This window comes from Ursus arctos, unplaced genomic scaffold (genome assembly GCF_023065955.2).
Source record: "Ursus arctos isolate Adak ecotype North America unplaced genomic scaffold, UrsArc2.0 scaffold_13, whole genome shotgun sequence".
Classification (NCBI taxonomy): domain Eukaryota; kingdom Metazoa; phylum Chordata; class Mammalia; order Carnivora; family Ursidae; genus Ursus; species Ursus arctos.
The window spans coordinates 7,713,053-7,731,763 of NW_026622797.1; the positions used below are offsets into that span (position 1 = coordinate 7,713,053).

Here is an 18,711-nt window from a genome sequence, read left to right on the forward strand (position 1 = left end):
GCCCCAGCTGCAAGCAGTAGAAGAAAGTGGGGGCTGGAATACGGAACACAGTATCATAAGGGGAAAACTCCACAGGAGAATTGGGAGATTCAAGGCAGCCCTCCGCAAGGAGGCCGGGGGGTGCGGGGCAAGGGAGTCTAACAGGAAGCTGGGCAAAAGATGGCGGGCGGGATCTGCCACATGCGGGTGTTTGGGAAGAGAGAGGCAGAAATCCAGTGAGTAGGGCCCTACTAAGATTTTGGGACAGAGTCTGTGCCGGACCTAATGATCTGTGCGTCCTGGGATTGGATTCTCTCTGCACCCCTCTAATCTCCTAGGCTCACCTGCCTCCTGACCTGGCCCAGTGGCAGCTCTGACTGCCTGATGCAGGCTCCCCCTCCCAGCTCCTGGCCTCCTGCCCTTGCCCTGTGCCTCTGGCCTTCCACCTCAGAGCAACCACATGCCCTCTGCCCTGTAACCTTAAAATGTGAGCAAGTTAATGTCTGCGGAGGGAAACTTTGACCACTGGGAGGCTGGAGCCACTGGATAAATTCTTCCCTTTTTCTCCTTTCCTGCCCTCTGTCCCTCCTTCCCCCATCCCCGGCCTGGTTCTCGGGGCACGTGGCACATGGCTTAAAGGATGTAACGGTGAGGCGACTTACTCCCTTCCCTACTCACCCTCCTCCCCCCACTTCTGTTCCCTGGCTGTCCTAAGGCATTAAATAGTACATATATACAAACCCTCGTCTCAGACTCTGCTTTCTGGGCAACTCGGATGAAGACAGTACCTCACTGAAGAACCAAAAGACAGTGAAAGAGGGCAAATTAAGAAGGAAAGTAATGATAGGCCAGAGCAGCTTGTTTCTGGAAGACCTGCAGATTTGCCCAGTCACAGGACTTCAAGAACCTCGTTCCCCTGTAGATTTTGAACAATAGCTTCTCCCTTTGTCTTCCTAAATAGGAAGATTATATGATCTTGAAGACAAAAGCAACGCCTGGAGTTCTATATCTGAGAACACATCAAAGCATAATAAAACCGTGGACTGACTAAAAAGCAATATTGGGAATGCACTACTGGCAAACCTGATTGAACTATTACATTTTACACTAGGCCTTTGACATGGACCCTCAGAGACATCTTCCATGTGACGTGCTCAGGAAAGGCCTTCCATCTGTGCCCCAGTGGTCTGCATCCGGGGACACAGCATCCCCAGGGGACCACTGAATCCCCCTGTCCTTCAGCAGCACAGTCTCTGATCCCCACAGGTAGACAGCTCTGGGGGACGTCTCAGGGCTGCTGTCATAGGGGACAAAGAGACCTGCAGTATCAGACGCGCAGGACATAATTAGTCTCTAAGGTGCGAATCTATGCGTAGGTTTACTTTCGATGGTGTTCCATGGTGTCCCGAAATTTAACAGAGAGAAGCTGAACGAGCTTTAGGAACAGCAAGTGCCCAACACCGTCCCAGGAAAACGTCTTCTATATAAACACAGGCAGGGCTGACATTTCAGACTCTGAGTTTTAAGACATTTTCAGTTAAGTTGGTTGTTTTGATTAAAATATAGAATTTTAGATCTGGAAGGGATCCTGAGGAATATTTATCCTGTGTTTTTCCAAACATTATTTTAGAAGAACTCTGGCTCCCCTCTTAGAAAACAAAACAGTCGTAACACCAAAATAAAACTGATAAAAGTAGAATTACTCTGCTGAAAGAGGTGGGCATGGCAAAGCCAAAGAGTGGCCAAACACAGTTTGCAACAACCCGATCGAAACGCCATCTAGATTTCTGGGTTACAGGCCAATCCATTCAGTAGGCCAAGGGCTGGGGTGGTTTCTAAGGCATCTACCTTATAAGACCGCTGAGTGTCTTTGGCAGAAAAACCCATTTCTTTCTTTGTACCCTCTTGTGTCTTTAAAGCTTTAAGGGAAGAAGGCTGACTTAATTATAATGTATCCTAGTCAGTGGTTACACAAGACCCCTATCTTGTCTTATAGATTGATTCCCTTTTATCCCGATTCCTATTTCCATCCCATCCCCACAAAGAAATCATCCTGATGTGTTAAGGTGTATCTTTTTGTTTGTCTTCTTGAAGAATCGATCTTGTTTTGTGTGCCCATACTTTTAATTTGATGTAAACAGTATCATATTCTATACCTCACTCTGTTTCTTACTTTTTATTGTCCCCTATGCTTTAAGGGCCATCCATGACGCTATGTAAACATCTAACCCATCATTTCTGACTACCGCATGGGGCGACTCCACTGCATTTGACGTGCACTCTCTCCCACATCGCCTCCAACTCTCTGCCACCCAAGTAATGCTGCAGAGAACATACCTGCCTCCTGATGGATGGATGGATGGGTTGAGAACTTCCTTTGGGACTTATGCATTGGAGTGGAACTGCTGGAGCACAGTACACATAGGTGGACACCTGATTGGCATCAGTAGTTCCGGACTGTTCTGGAAGGTAGCTGCACACGCCCTCCAGCAGTTACCCTGCAACCTACAAACGCTTGGCATCTCTGGGCTTTGTAGTTTCTAACCAACCTAATGTGTGTAAAGCACTATCTTGTTTGCATTTTTGTTTCTCTGATTACGAATGGATCTGCATTGCTTCTTACGCTTAATGGCCTTTTGGGTCTACTTTCATGAAAACTGTCCATACCCTTTGTCAGTTCTTCCATAAGCCTTGTTATCTTTTTTGTTGATGATTTACAGAAGCCCCTTTTATGTTCTAGAGACATCAATTAATCTCTTGTTGGTTCAGACATCAAAAATATCTTTTCTAATACTCCCTTCCTAAAGCTCCAGATATGGGATAAGTTACTTAATCTCTCTGCACCTTACTTTCCTTCCCTAATATGGTGCATGCCTCACAGGGTGTGTGAGGATTAATTGAGTTGACTATTTACTATGTTTTAATGTTTTTTGGCAATTAAATAAAAAAAAATTTCAAGCAGGAAGGTGCATTAATAACTCTAAGGTTATATGCAATATATTGCAGTGTGGCTTTGTGTCCCTGTTGGGCATTAAGGTACTTTCATGGATTAAATTTTAGTTTCTATTCAATGTCAAGAGGCTGGATTGCTTAACAGATAGAACAATTTAGCCCAAATTCACCTCAACCCCAACCTGAATCCCAATATTCATGATTACTGCCCCCCCCCACAGTTGTGTGCTCATTTCATAGACTGCAGGGGGGCTGAAGGGGTACTCTTTGGTCTTTTTTCTCTCTGAGGCCACTTTCTCATGACAGGACAAGTAAACTGTGATATGAGAAAGCCATTGAACACTGCCCAAAAATATGAGGCAAATTTGTCTTACTGACCCGACCAGAAAGTAGGAATGAGCCACACTAGTGCATTCCAACATGTCCCCTTTAGGGAACCTTTGCTGTCCAGATTTAGGGAAGGATTTCTGGAGCTTGTGAAAGGCAACATATAATGGAGAGGGCTTCATGTTATGATGCTGCTTTCGTTCTTCTCAAAATCCTTCCCTTAGAAAGGGGCCAGGGGAACTGGCAGTGGGCAGAGTTGTGTGCATGGCTCTGAGTGACCATGGACAGTGGACCCCCCGCCCCCCCGAGCCATATGGGACCTAGGGCAGTGGCACTGTGGACAGGTGCCTGGCTGCACCCTACCCGGCCAGAGAGGAAGCACGTTCTTGCCTGGGGCTGGCAGGCTGCGGTGGGTGCCTCTGGCTGTCTGCCTTCACTCACCAAAGACTGTCCCCGAGAGCAGCAGCCTGCTCTCTGGGTACATAGACCACACCAGTTCCAATAACACAGCTCAAGCTGTCACTTACCTCCAACAGCACCTCCCACTCCCAAACAGTAGCAAATAAAAGCAGTCGTAACTTCAATCAGGAAAGCTCTCTTATACATAAAATGAGAGTAAAAGCATCCTTAGAGGCCGCCAGGTTTTCTGCCCATGCCCTGTTTAGGGAAGTTCAAGACCCCAGCCCGGCGGTTCTCTGCTCTGTCTGAGCAGAGCGTGGAGTGTGAGCCAGTCTGGGTCCCGCAACCCCAGCCCAGACCAGGTACACTCAGGACTTGGAGGTCACATTTAGTGACAAAAAGCAAGAAGGAGGGAATGAGCATGGTCTCAGGGCCTTCCCAGCATGTTGTCTTGAGTAGTCCTCTGAGCCACCGAGATGGCGGTGGGGATGGTTCATTCCAGGTCATGACTGGAACAAGGAGCCTTGGGAAGTTTTGCTGAAGTTGCAGCTCTCTGACCTTGTATTGTGGATCTTTCCTTGGTCTTTCTTACTAAGCCCAGCTATACCCAGCCCCAGACAGCAGATCCCTGCCATGGCCCTTCGTGTTGGAATCTTGGTGACCTGCCCGTCGAAAGCTTCCCTCGGACCTAGGCATTTGTCATCCCCTCTACTTCCCAGACCCAAGCTGCCTCTCTGCGTCAATTTCCTAAGTATCTGTAATCAACAACTACCGCCCGCACCAGTCACTCAGCGCTTGGGAGGGAGAGGCGGGCAGGTGACAGGCACTCTGCATGCAGTACGTGTATAAGACTCCCACCGACTGCACGCAACAGCTAGTATTCCCATTTGTAAGAATCCGAGCTTAGAAACCTCTCTAAGCAATCTGCCCATCTTCACACATCCAGTAAGGCTATGTTCTTGCCCATTCATTGGCCTTAGAGATGGGCCTCACTAAGCCAATTCATATCTGAAATGTGATCATTTCCTCATAGAATTCTGCAACCATAAATGGTCATTATCTAATTATCTAAACAGAGGTAAATACAAAGGCAATCTTACATGGCTTGGTAACACATTCGACTTGGTTCCGTTTAAAATCAAAATTCTTCTACGTGTGCCTTATACACATACATACCAGATAGGGGATCACAGTAATCCTGTAGGGATGCTGGGTGGCTGAGAAAAGGAGGCCCCAGATCAATCTACCACATCATTACCAAGTTGCCGAGACACAGAGAGATCAAGAACTTCTGTGGGCAAGGATCTTGGAATAATTTCCTTTGCGCTACAGGAACTCTGAAATTTCTTTCTTTACTTGACTTTTTAGAAGTTGACGCCACATTAATTTTAATTAGTTTCAACTTAATTTTCTCCTCTACCCTGGATATTTAATATTTTTCATTATCCCCATGACTTCCATACAAGTGTCTGCTTAGAAACACTCATTTGAGAACAATGAAAGGGAACTAATTTCCCAATAGAGGTCTGCAAAACATGGCTTTTAGAAAAGCATCCATATTAAATGTACGCACTGTTTGCTCCCACACTCTTTCAAGTCCCATAAATGTGCTACGATCCATCGTCAGAAGAGGCGGTCCTGGCGCCTATGCCTTCGGTGTATGTCTCCGAGGCTTCGGCTTATGGCGTCCCTCCCCGGGCGCAGGAGACGCGCATGCTGTCTTTCATCCTGTGCCGTGGGCCACGCAAAGCTTCCAGTTGGCAGGAGCCCCGTGAAATCAGAGCCACCCTGTGCGTACGTGGGACCTAAGCAACAACTGAGAAAGGCGTCTGAGACCTGAGACGCTGTCAAGCAGGGAGGATGAGGAGGACACATAAGACAGGAGCTGTACTCCCAGGGGAAGCCTCCACCTCACTCCCGGGAGGGGGCCCGTGCCGCTTTAGGTAACCACCATCCAGGCACACTAGCCACGTACTGGATGTCCTGTCTTCTCTCGGGAGCGGTGCAGTACCCTCAGCCTTCTGAGCTCATGAGGACGTGGGCTGTGATTCCAGAAACTTGACACCACCACCAGCAAAAACTTTCAAAGCCATCGGACTTCATTAAGACCAAACAGCCTCACGGGTCCCACTGCCTAAGAATCAGGGCTAATCATCTGTCTCTGTTCCTTACCCACCAAGGCCTTAGCTTCCTCTCACTTCCATAGAGACCCTACTCGGGCCTCTGATGCCGGACACGATTGGACTGATGGCATTTCATAGAAAACCACCATTTTCAAAATCTGCCTCCGCGTTACACAAGCAGTCATAAAATAAATTTTCATTCCCTATAAAAGAAAATGGCATCCCATACTAGGAGATGCTGATTTAAATCTTACAGGTGAAACGCTTGTTTCTGCATTACGAAGTCAAGAAAAATTAAGCAATTCTATCTCAAAATACAACGGCGAAAATAGCTGACAGCCTCCCAACAAGAAAAAGCCTCTCTAATCATTTGGGTGAGGAGAGGAAGAGTGCTGGTTTGCCGTCATCCGCACCCAGGACGAAGTGTGCGTCTAACTGCTCACGTTATTTGAAGCCTCCAAAGTTTGTCTCCAAACTGTTTTCTAGAACACAGTCTCCCACACTGATTTTTAGGTTTTATTACAAATAAGCACAACATAAGTTAACAAAACCCAGAAAAGAAATGTGATATACCCCCTAAACAGATGCAACCTTGTCAGAATTACTTTAAAATACTTAAACGCTTTCACATGTAAGCTCAATGTTAAGTTTAATGGTTGAGTGTTAATGATCAGATAATTGAGGCCAAAGGATGTGAGTATGGACAGACTGGTGAAGTCCGTTTTTCCATATTACTGTCTCTACTTCTGGCCCCAGTGATCGCTGTTAAAATGGAAAGCCAGAGACCCACCTGTCACTTGGTCATCTCCCCTGCTCCTGCCCTACAGCAATCCTACAGGGAGTCCCCTGCCTCCCAAGACAGGATCTGACAGCATAATAATCACCTTTGTTTCTGAAGTTCAGGCTTGCACCCACCCTGCCTCCCCCTGGGCATTTTCATTGAGTGGGTGGCCTATGGCATGCCCCCCTCAAATTCTCTGGGAGGCCCTAGGGACTACAGTCAAAGTGAAAGAAGGCAGGATGGGCACCTGCTCGAGTGCAGGGACACCCATACACCCCATCCCCCTCCGCTCCCATGGACATCACGCACAGCACAGCATGCCCACAAGGAAGAAAGGTTCCCTGGGGAGGAATCCATCCTGATTTCCAGAAACTAGCAAGACGTGTTCCCACTCTTGTGTGGATGTGACAACCCTGAACTCAGGGTCAGGAATTAAATACATCAGGGACCTGATAATGAATTTGGTTGTAGAATGATAGAGATAGAGGAATCTTGGAAATCCACTGACAGTTGGCCACTTTACTCTGAAAAGGAAACAGAGGTCCCACAGATGTCTTCCACTGTCCCCAGTTGCTCACAGTAACTCACGACAGGGCTCTGAGTCTTGGACTTCTTGTTTAATCAGCTTCATCGATTAATCAGAGACCACGGTCCAAACTTTTAGAAGATATTCAACAATAATCACCATGCTTATTCTCTTTCATTTTTTAATTTCCCCCAAACACAGTTTTTGAGGCTAAATTACAGAATCAATCGTCTACTCTGAATGATGTGCTGCACGGGGCCCACACGACCTACAGAATTTCAGTACAAGAATTTGTTAAAATCACATCGATTCTTCACCTTCTTATTAGTCTTTTAACTGCATCCCTCACTGTTTTTCTCTATTACTACACAAGTGCCAGCCCCAAAGTTACTTTATTTTATTCCAAACACAGAACGGTTAGAATGCAGCAATCCTTGAAGAGCCATGTTACTGATCTCTCACCCAGACCCCATGGCATTGACCATCATCTGTCATTCTAAAAAGCTGTGTCAGAAACCTTAGGAACATTGCCTTTTCCTCCTAGAATAGAAATAAATTTCCTTCCTTGGTTATGGTTCAAGAAAGGAAAAAAGAAGGAAGAGTCTTAGAAAGGTTTTACTTTGTACCGAGGGGTAGGCAGTGTCTGCCCCCTCCATAGCTTTGGAGGGCTCAGCACTTTGTCTCTGAACTGTTGAGAGCCAGGCCCCCATATGCCCCTTGCTGACCCAGGCCCTGCGCCTGTGCCCAGTGGCTTCTGGAGCGTGTCTAGGTTGAAGACACAGATGTGCCAAAAAGTGCCGGGACAGCTGAACTCATAGCCTTTTCTGCACAGTGAACGTCAGCACAAAACAATTATGGCCCCAAAGAGCCAGCACTTCTATTCCCTGGTTCCTTCCGTGTTCCAGGTCACATCCCCCAAATTAGGATTCTGGGACGACAGATCCCATGTACAGACATGGGACAGGGGTACGGTCTGTTGCTCCAGGTGGGTGTTGGGGGGATGAGAGCAGTTTCTGCAGGGCAGTGGCCCCCCAAGGATTTGTCAGACCTCATGGGTGTGTGTGTTGGGGGGGGGGGGAGCCCGTACGTACAATGCTATCCATGAAACAGCAAACACCTGGGAATAAAACTAGTGAAATTTGTGTAAGATCGTCACTGAAAACAACAAAACACTGCTGAAAGAAATTGAATTATGCTTAAGAAAATGCAGCAATATATCGATTCAAATTATATCAAATGTATCACATTCAATATATCAAAATTGTTAAAATGTCCATTTTCTCTAAATTAAAACATAAAAGTTATGTGAAAGAGAAAGAACAAGCAGCTGCCCTGTTGGGGAGAAGAGCGTATTTGAATCTATGAAGGTCAATTTCAGGGTTGGCTTAACCAAAATTATAAAAGGGGTCAAATCTTTCACTCAACCCTCTCCTCATTGACTCACTAATTGAGCCACAAAAATTGTTACACACCATGTAATTTCATCACAAATACTTACTGAGCACAGTCTCCGCCCTCAAGAAACCTGCAGTCTGACAAGGGAGGCCATGATGAACACAATCAGCAGGTGTATGTGTGTGGGGGTGGTGGGTGGAAATTATGGAAGATACTTCTGGAATAGGTAACTCCCAGCTGCATAAAAAATGGAATGGCCATGGGGTGCCTGGGCGGCTCAGTCAGTTAAGCGTTCGACTCTTGGTTTGAACTCAGGTCATGATCTCAGGGTCATGAGATCGAGCCTCGCGTCAGGCTCTGCACTCAACGCAGAGTCTGCTTGAGATTCTTTCCCCTCCCTTTCCCCCCACTCTGCTCCTCCCCCTGCTCATACTCTCTCTCTCTTTCTAAAAATAAATAAATAGAATCTTTAAAAAAAATGGAATGGCCATATGGAGAAAGAGGAAAAGTATTTTGAGAAAAGGAAACAGCATGTTCCAGAGCCTGGGAAGGACATCTGGACATGCTCTGGATGGGCTGGAGCATGGGTGCTGAAGAGGCCAGGGGCCCGAAGGGCTGTAGACACCCATGGGCAGGGACAGGGTGGCCTTGTGAGCAGACCAAGGGGAAGATTGTCTTGAAGGAACAAGCTTCCCTACCACTTAACCAGGTACACACACCCTACAGGAAATATACTCAAAAGTTGTATTAGTCAAGGTAGGCTCACTCTAAGAGTTGCCACAAACAACCCCCAAATCTTAGTGGTTTAATACAAGAAAGTTTAGTTCTCATTAATTTCACATTCCCATGCAGATGAGCTGAAGGGGAGGAGGATGGGGACTCCCCTCCCCACAGGCTTTCAGGAATGGATCTCCTTCCATCTAAGGACTCCACCACATTTTAGGGCTTTAGCATTCTCTGCTGGCAGTTGAGGGAAGCAAGGAAGAGAGTGGGGTCTGGCTGCAGGACTGACAGTGTCACTTATTACTTCTCCCATCTTCACTGACCAGGACTCTGTCTCATGACCTACCAGCTGCATGGGAAGCTGGGAAATATAACCTAGCTCTGGCTCAGGGAGGAAAAATGCAGGGTATTCTCTAACCTAGGGGCAAATTAGTGCCCAAGAGATGTGGGTTGTTTTTTGTTTTGTTTGTTTGTTTGTTTTTTAATATTTAAGGCAAGTTTATTAGTGATGAATTTTGGTAGACTTGAGTTCAGCCAACTACAGTCCCAGGGTCAGATCTGGCACACCAGTTACTCCCTCTCTCCCCCACTACCCCTACCCAGCTCAAGAGTCCTTACATGTTAACAGAAACTAGTATTTGTGCACATTGCTTCTGGCCAGACCCAATGACAGGCATTTTGATGCAGATGTCAGACCAATCACTGTGGTAGGTGTTATTACTCCCGTTCTAGAGCTGAGGACACCAAGGCTAAGGCAGGTTCTGCGACCTGCCCTTGAAGTTGAAATACAGAGGAGCTGACATTTTGGCACAGATCTATCGAATCCCAAAGATACATCAAAGCGTATAGATATCAATGCCTTATCTGTTAACTATCCCATTTGGTTGTCTCCCTGCCTCTGCCTCTGCCCAAAGCTCCACTCTACAGTTTGCCAAAACTTACAGGGAGTGTGGTTCAGCTGTGGGTATCCCACTCTGATCAATCACACGATTTTATAGTCAACTGCCCATCTCTGGATAGCTTCAAGCTTTCTGTAGATAAACAGCAGATAAAATCTGGGACTCCTGCCTTGAGGTAAAGGGATGATGCTTCTCCCCCTCTGAACACACACAGTGTATTCAGGGGAACTGGCCCTTGCTTCAATCACACATAAGGCAGTTCTACTGCTTATCATAAAGGAACACCCAGCGTGTCTCCTTGTATTGCCCATGGACCACCTGCACAGGCTTCACGTGCTTGTAATAAATGAAGATGCCCAAACCCCACCTCAATCTTTTGATTCCAACTCGCTAAAGGTAGGTCCCAGGAATGCACACCAACCGGTGCTCCAGACAGCATTTAATAAATGGCTACAGAGAAAATGATAATGAAGATGAGAGAGTGAGAGAATGAAATATCCTGTTCCTCATACACTCCTCTTCGATTCCTCCTTGTCCTCTGAGGCTGAGGTCAAGGTCAGTACCCATTCTGCCTTGATTTGTATTCAATCAGAAAAAGGCATCCGTTCACCATACCTATCACCTCACTTCAGATGTGATAAAAAAACAAGATTCAGCATAAAATATAATTTGTGTTGAATTATTGATGTTTCAGGAAGTGAGGGAAAACCACACACCTCTGATAAAAACAAACAAACAACAATGACAGATTCAGCTGTTGTAGATTCACCCAGGAAGTCTGGAAGGGAGAAAGTGATTCCAGATCAGCACTGTCCCCCAGCTCAGAGGGAAGCAAAGGAAAATCCTCTCCGGTTTCCCAAAGAGATCAGCCACCTGGGAGCTTACAACCAACAAACACCAAACACCAAACACACACCATATGACAAACAACAAATGAAAGATTTAAAACATCAAGAGTTTCAGGTAGTGTAAGTACCAGATACAAAATATAGAGTAATCCTATGTAGAACATTTCAAGAAATTGAAAAATGGGCAAGAAATAAGAGCCTACCAATACATGGCCAGGCATATTTAATAAATAACAAATACAACTTTGATAAATGAGAAAGAGAGTTGTTGAAATACAAAGTTCAATGGATGGATTAAATAGCAGAGCTGATAATGCTGAATGCAAAGGCAGTATTCTGGAAGGTAGGTCTGAAAAAACATCTCAATGATACATATAGATAGGGAAGTGGAAAATGAGCGAGACGTTAAGAGTCATGAAGGACAGCAAAAGAAGGTCCAACTTATGTCTAATCAAGGAAAGAACAGAGCAGGAAAAGGGAACAGGGAAGAGATAATGGCTAAGAATTTCCCAAAATTCAGTTAAAGGAAATACAACAATTGGTTCATCCAATGACTATTTATTGGGTGCCTATTATATGCAGATGCCTTTTAGAGGCAGTGTGCACCAATCTGGGCAAATAAAAAAAATACGTACTTAGATATAACCTGACAAAAAAGGACGGGGAGACTGACAGCAGACTTCCCCAAAGCAAAATGAAAGCTGTAAGGCAGAACTAACACCTTCACAGGCTGAGGGAAAATAACTGGCAACACAGAACTATTTCCCAACAAAACCATCTTTCAAGAATAATGGTGAATAATGGCTGACTTGGTCAGTGGAGCGTGACGCTCTTGATCTCAGGGTGTGGGTTCAAGCCCCAAGGTGGGTGTAGAGATTACTTAAAAATAAAATCTTTTTTTAAAAAAGAATAATGGGGAAGCAAAGACATTTCCATAAAAACAAAAACTGAGAACATGTACCACCTAGAGATACGCACTAAAGAAAAATTTGAAAGATTTATGCCAAAAGGAAGGGGAAAAAGGAGAGACTGTATGAAATGATGACCAGATAGTGTCAATATAAATCCAAGCATACGTGATCTACACAAAGACCATAAATTAAGAATAAAGAGGAAAATCTAGAATATTGGCTGCAAATGCCTGTAACACAGGAGGTGAGTGACTGAGTGAAAATGTTGAAAGTTCCTAAATGGTTGAGAAGGTTGCAGTATTAAAATTAGGCTCTGTTAAGTAAGCATAGTAAAATGTCAAGGGTAACTGCTGGAAGAATTGAAAGAAAGGATCTAAATTCCAAACAAATAAAGGAAGGAACAAAATAGAATAAGAAAAACAAATTAAAAAATCATTTTTTAAAGGGAGGGGGAAACACGCATAGAAATAACAAGACAAAGAAAAATAACATAGTGTAACGAGCTCAAATATAACAATGAATATAGTAAGTGTTAAGAGACTACCATACCAGTTAAAAACGAAATCAAGTTATATGCATTTTATAAGAGATACATGTAAACTCTTAGAACATGGGAAGTTTGAAAGGAACAGGTAACAAAAGATACTACAGGCAAGTATTAACTAAAAGAAAGTTGGAGTAGCTACATTCGCATGAGACAAAATAGACACTAAGACAATATACACCATGGATTTTAGATACGGTCCCCACACACTACCAAAAGGTTCAATTCGCTATGTAAGTTATAAGCAAAATCTAAATTTGCAGATACACGCATCCGATAAAATTCCCCCATGTGTGTAACTTTTTAAGTCTGCTGGAAATATAGGGAGGAACTGACAAACCCACCAACATAATGGCAAATTTCAATACTTGTTACTCTCTATAGACCAGGCAAATGGAAAGTTGATTAAAGTCTAAAGTTTAACAGCACAAGTGACAAGCTTCAAATATGGGACAGCTATAAACCCTGCCCCCAATAGCTGCAGACTGCACATTCTTCGAGACCATGTACAGAACATGTATGAACATTGACCTCTTAAAGGCCAGAAAGCAAGCTTCAATGAAGTCCAAAGAAACAGTGTCACGCAGACCACGTTCTCTGACCATACCAAAGTTAAATGAGAAGTCAGCAACTAAAAAAGATAAACACGTCATGGGCCAAAAATGAAATAATAATGGAAATCACAAATACTGAGAATGGAATAATAATTAAAACCTGCATATCAGCACTTGTCGGGCACAGTCAAAAGAGTACATAGAAGCTTTAATATTCAATATTTAAATATTTATGCTAGAAAAGAAGAAAGGCTGAAAGTAACTGAGGTATGCATCGAACTTCCATCAAAAGAAGCATACCAAAAGTCAATCCAGGAAACGAGAACAAATAATAAAGAAGAGAAATTAATGAAATAAAAATGAACAGTGACTTATTTGGGTCTTCGGAGTAGTTAATAAAACAGATGTCCTCCTGGTGAGGTTGATTCAGCAAGACACAAGGGAGGCCCAAATCATATGAGAAATAAAAACCGTGCAGAAGCACGATCGTCCTAAGGCACATCAGAGACTGAGCCCAGACTCAAACGTGGGCCTGGAGAGACTTCCTCCAGTTTCCGCAGCAGCGCAATTCCATGCTTGCCAGTCAGTGAGGACAGGACGCTGGCGGCACCCATGTCTGTGGGTTGCCCTACTGGGTTGGCCCTATGTCGTGGGATAGAGGTGTGAGAGGCAAGACAGAGACACACGAAGCCCCCAAAGCAAAGCAGCCACCTCTCTCTCTAGTGCAGCAGCGGCTTCCTTCACATGGGCTTTCCTTTCTTTTATTGCGGGGGAAAAATGGTCTGGAAAGGAAAAACGAGAGTGATTCAGGCTATTTTTACAAGGTGTCCTGAAGCCCAGTTCAGTGAGACACTAGAGAGAAGCTCTTTTTCTTTCCTTCCCTCTTTCTTTCTTTTTTTTAAATTTCCATTTATGGCATACAAGCAAACATTTAAAAGTCCTAATATCCACTTCAAAGACTCACTCCCTGGGCAATGAATTGAAATATGTGACTTGTCTGCCTTCTATCCTGCTTTATGGTGGCCAGCTACCGACCAGCAGACAAGGCTGAGATGCACACATTAGAAAGTCCGCCCTGAGGAAGTTACGTATGGGGGGAAAACCTACTGCCTCACCTTGAGCAAGAGAAATAAGTGAGGGCGCTGGATTGAAACAGCCCTGCACTTGGCATTGACTTCTGACTTCACTCCTTGGAGCTGTTTCGCTTTGTTAAGATGGAAAGCCAGTGGGTGAGACTCAAGTGCTCATTCTACAATGTTCACATCAGGAGGAGAGAGCCTTTCCCATCGGCTGGTCTGGCTAATGATGGCTGTGTTCCTGATGCCATGAAATGAAATACAGTGGCAGGCTGGCCAGAAGAATGAAGTAAATATGAAGGTTCCACAGGATTTCCTGCGGCTTCTGAAGCGTGAGTGGCTATGTTTGTGTGGACTTGTCCCCAAGACTTTCATCACTACATGGAGGAAGGGAGAATGATTTACACTAATGATCCCTGGATCGCAACCCAGCTGGGCCCTTTAAAAGGTCTGGGACCCTCGCAGGTCCTTCCACATCTCCTGACTCGGGTACCTCTCTACAAAGCCAGGACAACGGTATCTCCCCACACTGGTGCAAGGATGAAGTGTAACGGCCATATGGAGACATTCTGGAATCTGGTCTGCCCTTCCACCTTCGAAACTCTCGCAACTCACCCCCTTCCCACGATTAATATCTTAAACTTTAAGTCTGTAAAATCACACTGGGTACAGTGTTACTGAAGATATAAGTAAAGTTCCTTTAATCTTGACAGAATATGAAAAAACAAAAACTAAATGGATCATCTTCAAAACCGAAGACAGCAAAGTATTAGGCAGAACTCTGAGACAGAATGAGTTGCTCTGAATTGCTGAACTTCCTGAATAGATTGGGGGGGTGGGGTCCTCTTAAGAATCAAAACATTATGGGGTGCCTGGGTGGCACAGCGGTGAGGCGTCTGCCTTCAGCTCAGGGTGTGATCCCGGCGTTATGGGATCGAGCCCTGCATTGGGCTCCCTGTTCGGCGGGAAGCCTGCTTCTCCCTCTCTCACTCCCCCTGCTTGTGTTCCCTCTCTCGCTAGCTGTCTCTATCTCTGTCAAATAAATAAATAAAATCTTAAAAAAAAAAAGAATCAAAACATTAAAAACTAACAAGCCAGAAGAAGTGAACAATTTGGGATTAAAAAAAAACAACTCTCCAATATACTTCAAAGATCAGTTGGTGGCCTTCAGGAGTGAGGCTGAATATCATTCTACTTTTCCTTGAAAATGTTTATCGTTGTCTGTGCACCCTGAGCAGCCATCCAGCTATGACACCGATGGTATCTGTAGGACTGTAAAGGGCTTAATCCAACCTGTAATTTTACAGATGAGAAAGCTAAGCCCAGCGAGGTTAAGTGATTCACCCAAGCCACACAGCCAGCCGCAGACAGTACCATACCAGGTCTCCTGACCTTCCGCTTTCCACATTGCCTTTTGGGAGCCACTGACCTTCATAAGACCACCTGTCCCTCCTTGAAATAACGCCAGGTCACTTGAAACAACTCCAGCACCCCAGAATATTTCTCAAGTATCTGTCTGGGCACTAACTCACAGATTTCTATGTCTCCCTTCTCTGATGTCCAGGGATCACGTTTGCTCACGGAAACCCCACCTGAGTGCGTGTGCATTTCTTTGAAGGCTCATTTTATTCTTTATTTGAGGCTTAAATGTCTTCAAAAATGATGTGTCTTCTCTCCAAGTGGTATCTTCTGATTTGCCTGGGAAGTAGGCACTAAGCAGCTGTGCTAAATGGAAGACAAGCAGCCATCACACAGCCGCTGCTCGAAGGATGTACTAGTGATAATGTCCTGTCCCACGAAGTCCACACCCTGCCCATGCCATCTATGAAATCCCTAACGGCAAGACCACCACAGTTTATGAAGCAGTCGTCATCATTACCCACAGATTAAGTAGAAATTAAAGTAGCCCGAACACACATCACATTGCCTGGCTGGGCTGCCATGTATTTTAACTCCACAGCACTTAGCTATAGGACCATACACACACGACACTATAGAACATACATGACCTCGAAGATCTAGAATCCCAACACCAGAGAGATGAGGTCACCGTTAACAGTGACAGAAGAGGCATCGCTAACTCCAAATTAGTGTTTTCCCCTTATTCAAGGAGGTGCTTTAAAAAACGTTTATAACAGAAACTAAAATAAAGACAAAAAAAATTTCTTTCCTAATTTACCAGAGCACATTCAACCATTTTTTTAGAAATTAAATTGATCTCTGATTGCCCATGAAGTTCAACTGCTCATTCCTGTGACCCAGCCTCCGGAAGCAGTCCCCACAGCTGAGGCACAAAGACCAAGAAGACGCAAACTGCCCTCCCAGCCCAGCGGGGGAACAGGCCTGCGGCCAAGGCTGAGGGGCCAGCTAACCCCCAATGCACTGCCTGCCCAAACACACCCAAGAAAATGTGAGGCTGTCCCCACCTGGTCCAAGGGGCCACCCCTGGGAAGGGGGGTGGTTGCTTTGTAAGGTTTGTAGCCCTTCCTGCTGCCTTCCTGTAATTTATTGACGGGGGGGGGGGGGGGAATTAAAACTCTTAATTCAAAACTTCAGCCTTCCCAATTTTTCTCAGATGTTGCTCTTTGCCCCAAAGCAGTTTTACCAAAATCGCGTCCGCGGGGATCCTTGACCTCTGTCCCCCGTGCATTTCCCATCATCATTTGGGCAGCCAGTTGACGTTTCGCCCTTCCTTTACCCCCGAAGACCACAGAGCAATCCGACCCTGCCCAACCGAGTCGCTCGCCCCGGAGGCCGCGGGTCTCCACCGCGAGTCGGACTATAATTTCCCACTTTTGCACAAACCCATCCCGGCAATAAGGTACGTCGTATGGGACGCCCCGACGCCTGAGGAGGTGCTTGCGAAGCATCTCCGAGCTCCGCATTACCCCAGCTGTGGGTCACACCGGACACCACAGCCCCTCTCCGTCCACTCCGTCGCCGAGGGAAATCAACGACAGGCATTTTCCCGGCATTTCGGACGCCGCGCTTCCGAGAGTGGGATGCACCTGGTCGGTCCCCAGAGGCACCCGGCAGGTGCCGGCCTCCCGGGCCGGGCCGCGGTGGCCGGCTTCCCGCCCTCGCCGCGTCCGGGGGCGGCAGGGCGCAGTGCCGTCCCGCGGGCCCCCCACCCCGAGCGCGGCGGGCGGCGTCCTTACCTCGCTGACGATGGTGGAGTGGGCCTGGGCGTACCGCCAGCCGCCCCGGCACGGAACAAGCGGCGCCGAGCGGTTGGGGAAGGCGGCGAGCGGGTCGGCGCAGCTGAGCGCGTCGGCCGCCGCGCTGGCGTTGGCCGCCTCCAGGAGGTAGCGCCGGCAGCTGCCGTCGCCGCGGCGCTCGGGGGGCGCCGTGCGGTTCCACTCCTCCTCGGGGCTCCAGCCGCAGCGCTCGGCCAGCGCGGCGGCGCTCGGCCCGCGGCACCAGTAGCGCTCGGGCTGGCTGCCCAGGAAGACCACGCCGACGAAGAGGAAGGCGAAGGTGACGCCCGTCAGGCACAGCAGCAGGAACACGCGCCGCTGGAAGCGCCCGAACTCGCCGGCCCTCTGCAGCGCCTCGTCGAAGGAGGGCATGGTGCGCGCGGCCGGCCGCCGCCGGGCCCGACTCCGCGAGCGCGTCCTGCCGCCGGCCGCCCGGCCTCCGAGTGAGCGCGGGCCCCGCCGGCCGCCGCCTCACCCCGCCGCCCCCCCCCCCCCCGCCTCCCTCCGCACCGCGCTCCCGCCTCACACCCCTGGGCGCCGCGCCAGCCCCGGGGCCCTCGCGCCCGCCGCCCCCGCCTCCGGGCCGCGGCCGTCCGCGGCGGTCCGGGCCGAGCTCCCCGGGGACGCGGCGGCGGGGTCGGGGTGGGCGTGCGGCGGGGCCGGGGCGGCGCGGCCTGGCTAAACGCCACCGCGCGCCGGCCACCCGGCCCGGGACTGCGAGTGACGTGCACAGCCTCCGGCCTGGCGCGGAGCTCCATTCGGTCCCTGCCAGCAGCCTGCTCTGCGCTCGGCCCCGGGTCGCGCCCCAGGGAAAGTTCCAGGGTCACCCAGGACTCTCTGGGCTCCTCGGTCGCGGCCTCTCGGAGGTCCCGAGGGCAGCGTGGGGTGACGAAGGACGTGCGCTCCGGGTCCCGCGCCTGGGCCCCGAGGACACCCGCTCCAGCCCTCCTGCCCTCAGTGCGCAGAGGCCGCTTGGCGACCTGTTGCCAAGCCGGTGCCAGGCGGGATTCGATTTTGGTCACATCTCAGAGATTGCCCGACTTTTTCAAAAAGGCAGCCGGACAATCTACAGAGTTCAAGCGTCTTGTTCAGATTTCTCAAGTTCAAAGTGGAAAAGGACCTCAGGCGGGATACGGGGTTCCTCGGCCAGGGCCTTCCCACCTACTGTCCTGGCCTGAAATCGGCCGAAAAGGGTGTTTGGTTGGTTTGAAGGTTCTTTTTCACTTCTTTATTGGCTCCCAGAGGTCTGCAGAGCTGTGTCTGTGTCCCTTTGTGCTGCTGTGTCCGGTGAGAGGTCTTCACCGGCCAGCTTGCAGGCCACCCACGGGCTGCACTGCTGACAGCTCTCTCCCTGCCCAGGCCTAGCCGCCTCTCTTGCCATGTGTCTTCTGAGAATTTCTCTAGCTTTTCTCCCCAGACCCCCATCCCATCCTCAAAAAAAGCTTTCTGCCCTCAGCTTGCTTTTCTCAAAGGGCTG

The 18,711-nt window shown here is 47.8% G+C and overlaps 1 protein-coding gene across 2 annotated transcripts in view; it reads right to left on the reverse strand.

The window, feature by feature from the left end:
• The window catches only part of SLC22A3 (solute carrier family 22 member 3), an 86,816-nt gene extending 69,135 nt beyond the window's left edge, over positions 1-17,681 (reverse strand). Inside the window, exon 1 of one of the 2 annotated variants that reach the window (XM_026505169.4) lies at positions 17,196-17,680. In XM_026505169.4, coding sequence (XP_026360954.1) covers positions 17,196-17,606 — 411 coding nt within the window. In that variant the 5' untranslated portion in view covers positions 17,607-17,680. Of the gene's footprint in view, positions 1-17,195 lie in introns of both variants that reach the window. The other variant, XM_057310910.1, reaches the window with a different exon arrangement.
• Positions 17,682-18,711: the final 1,030 nt, after the last annotated feature.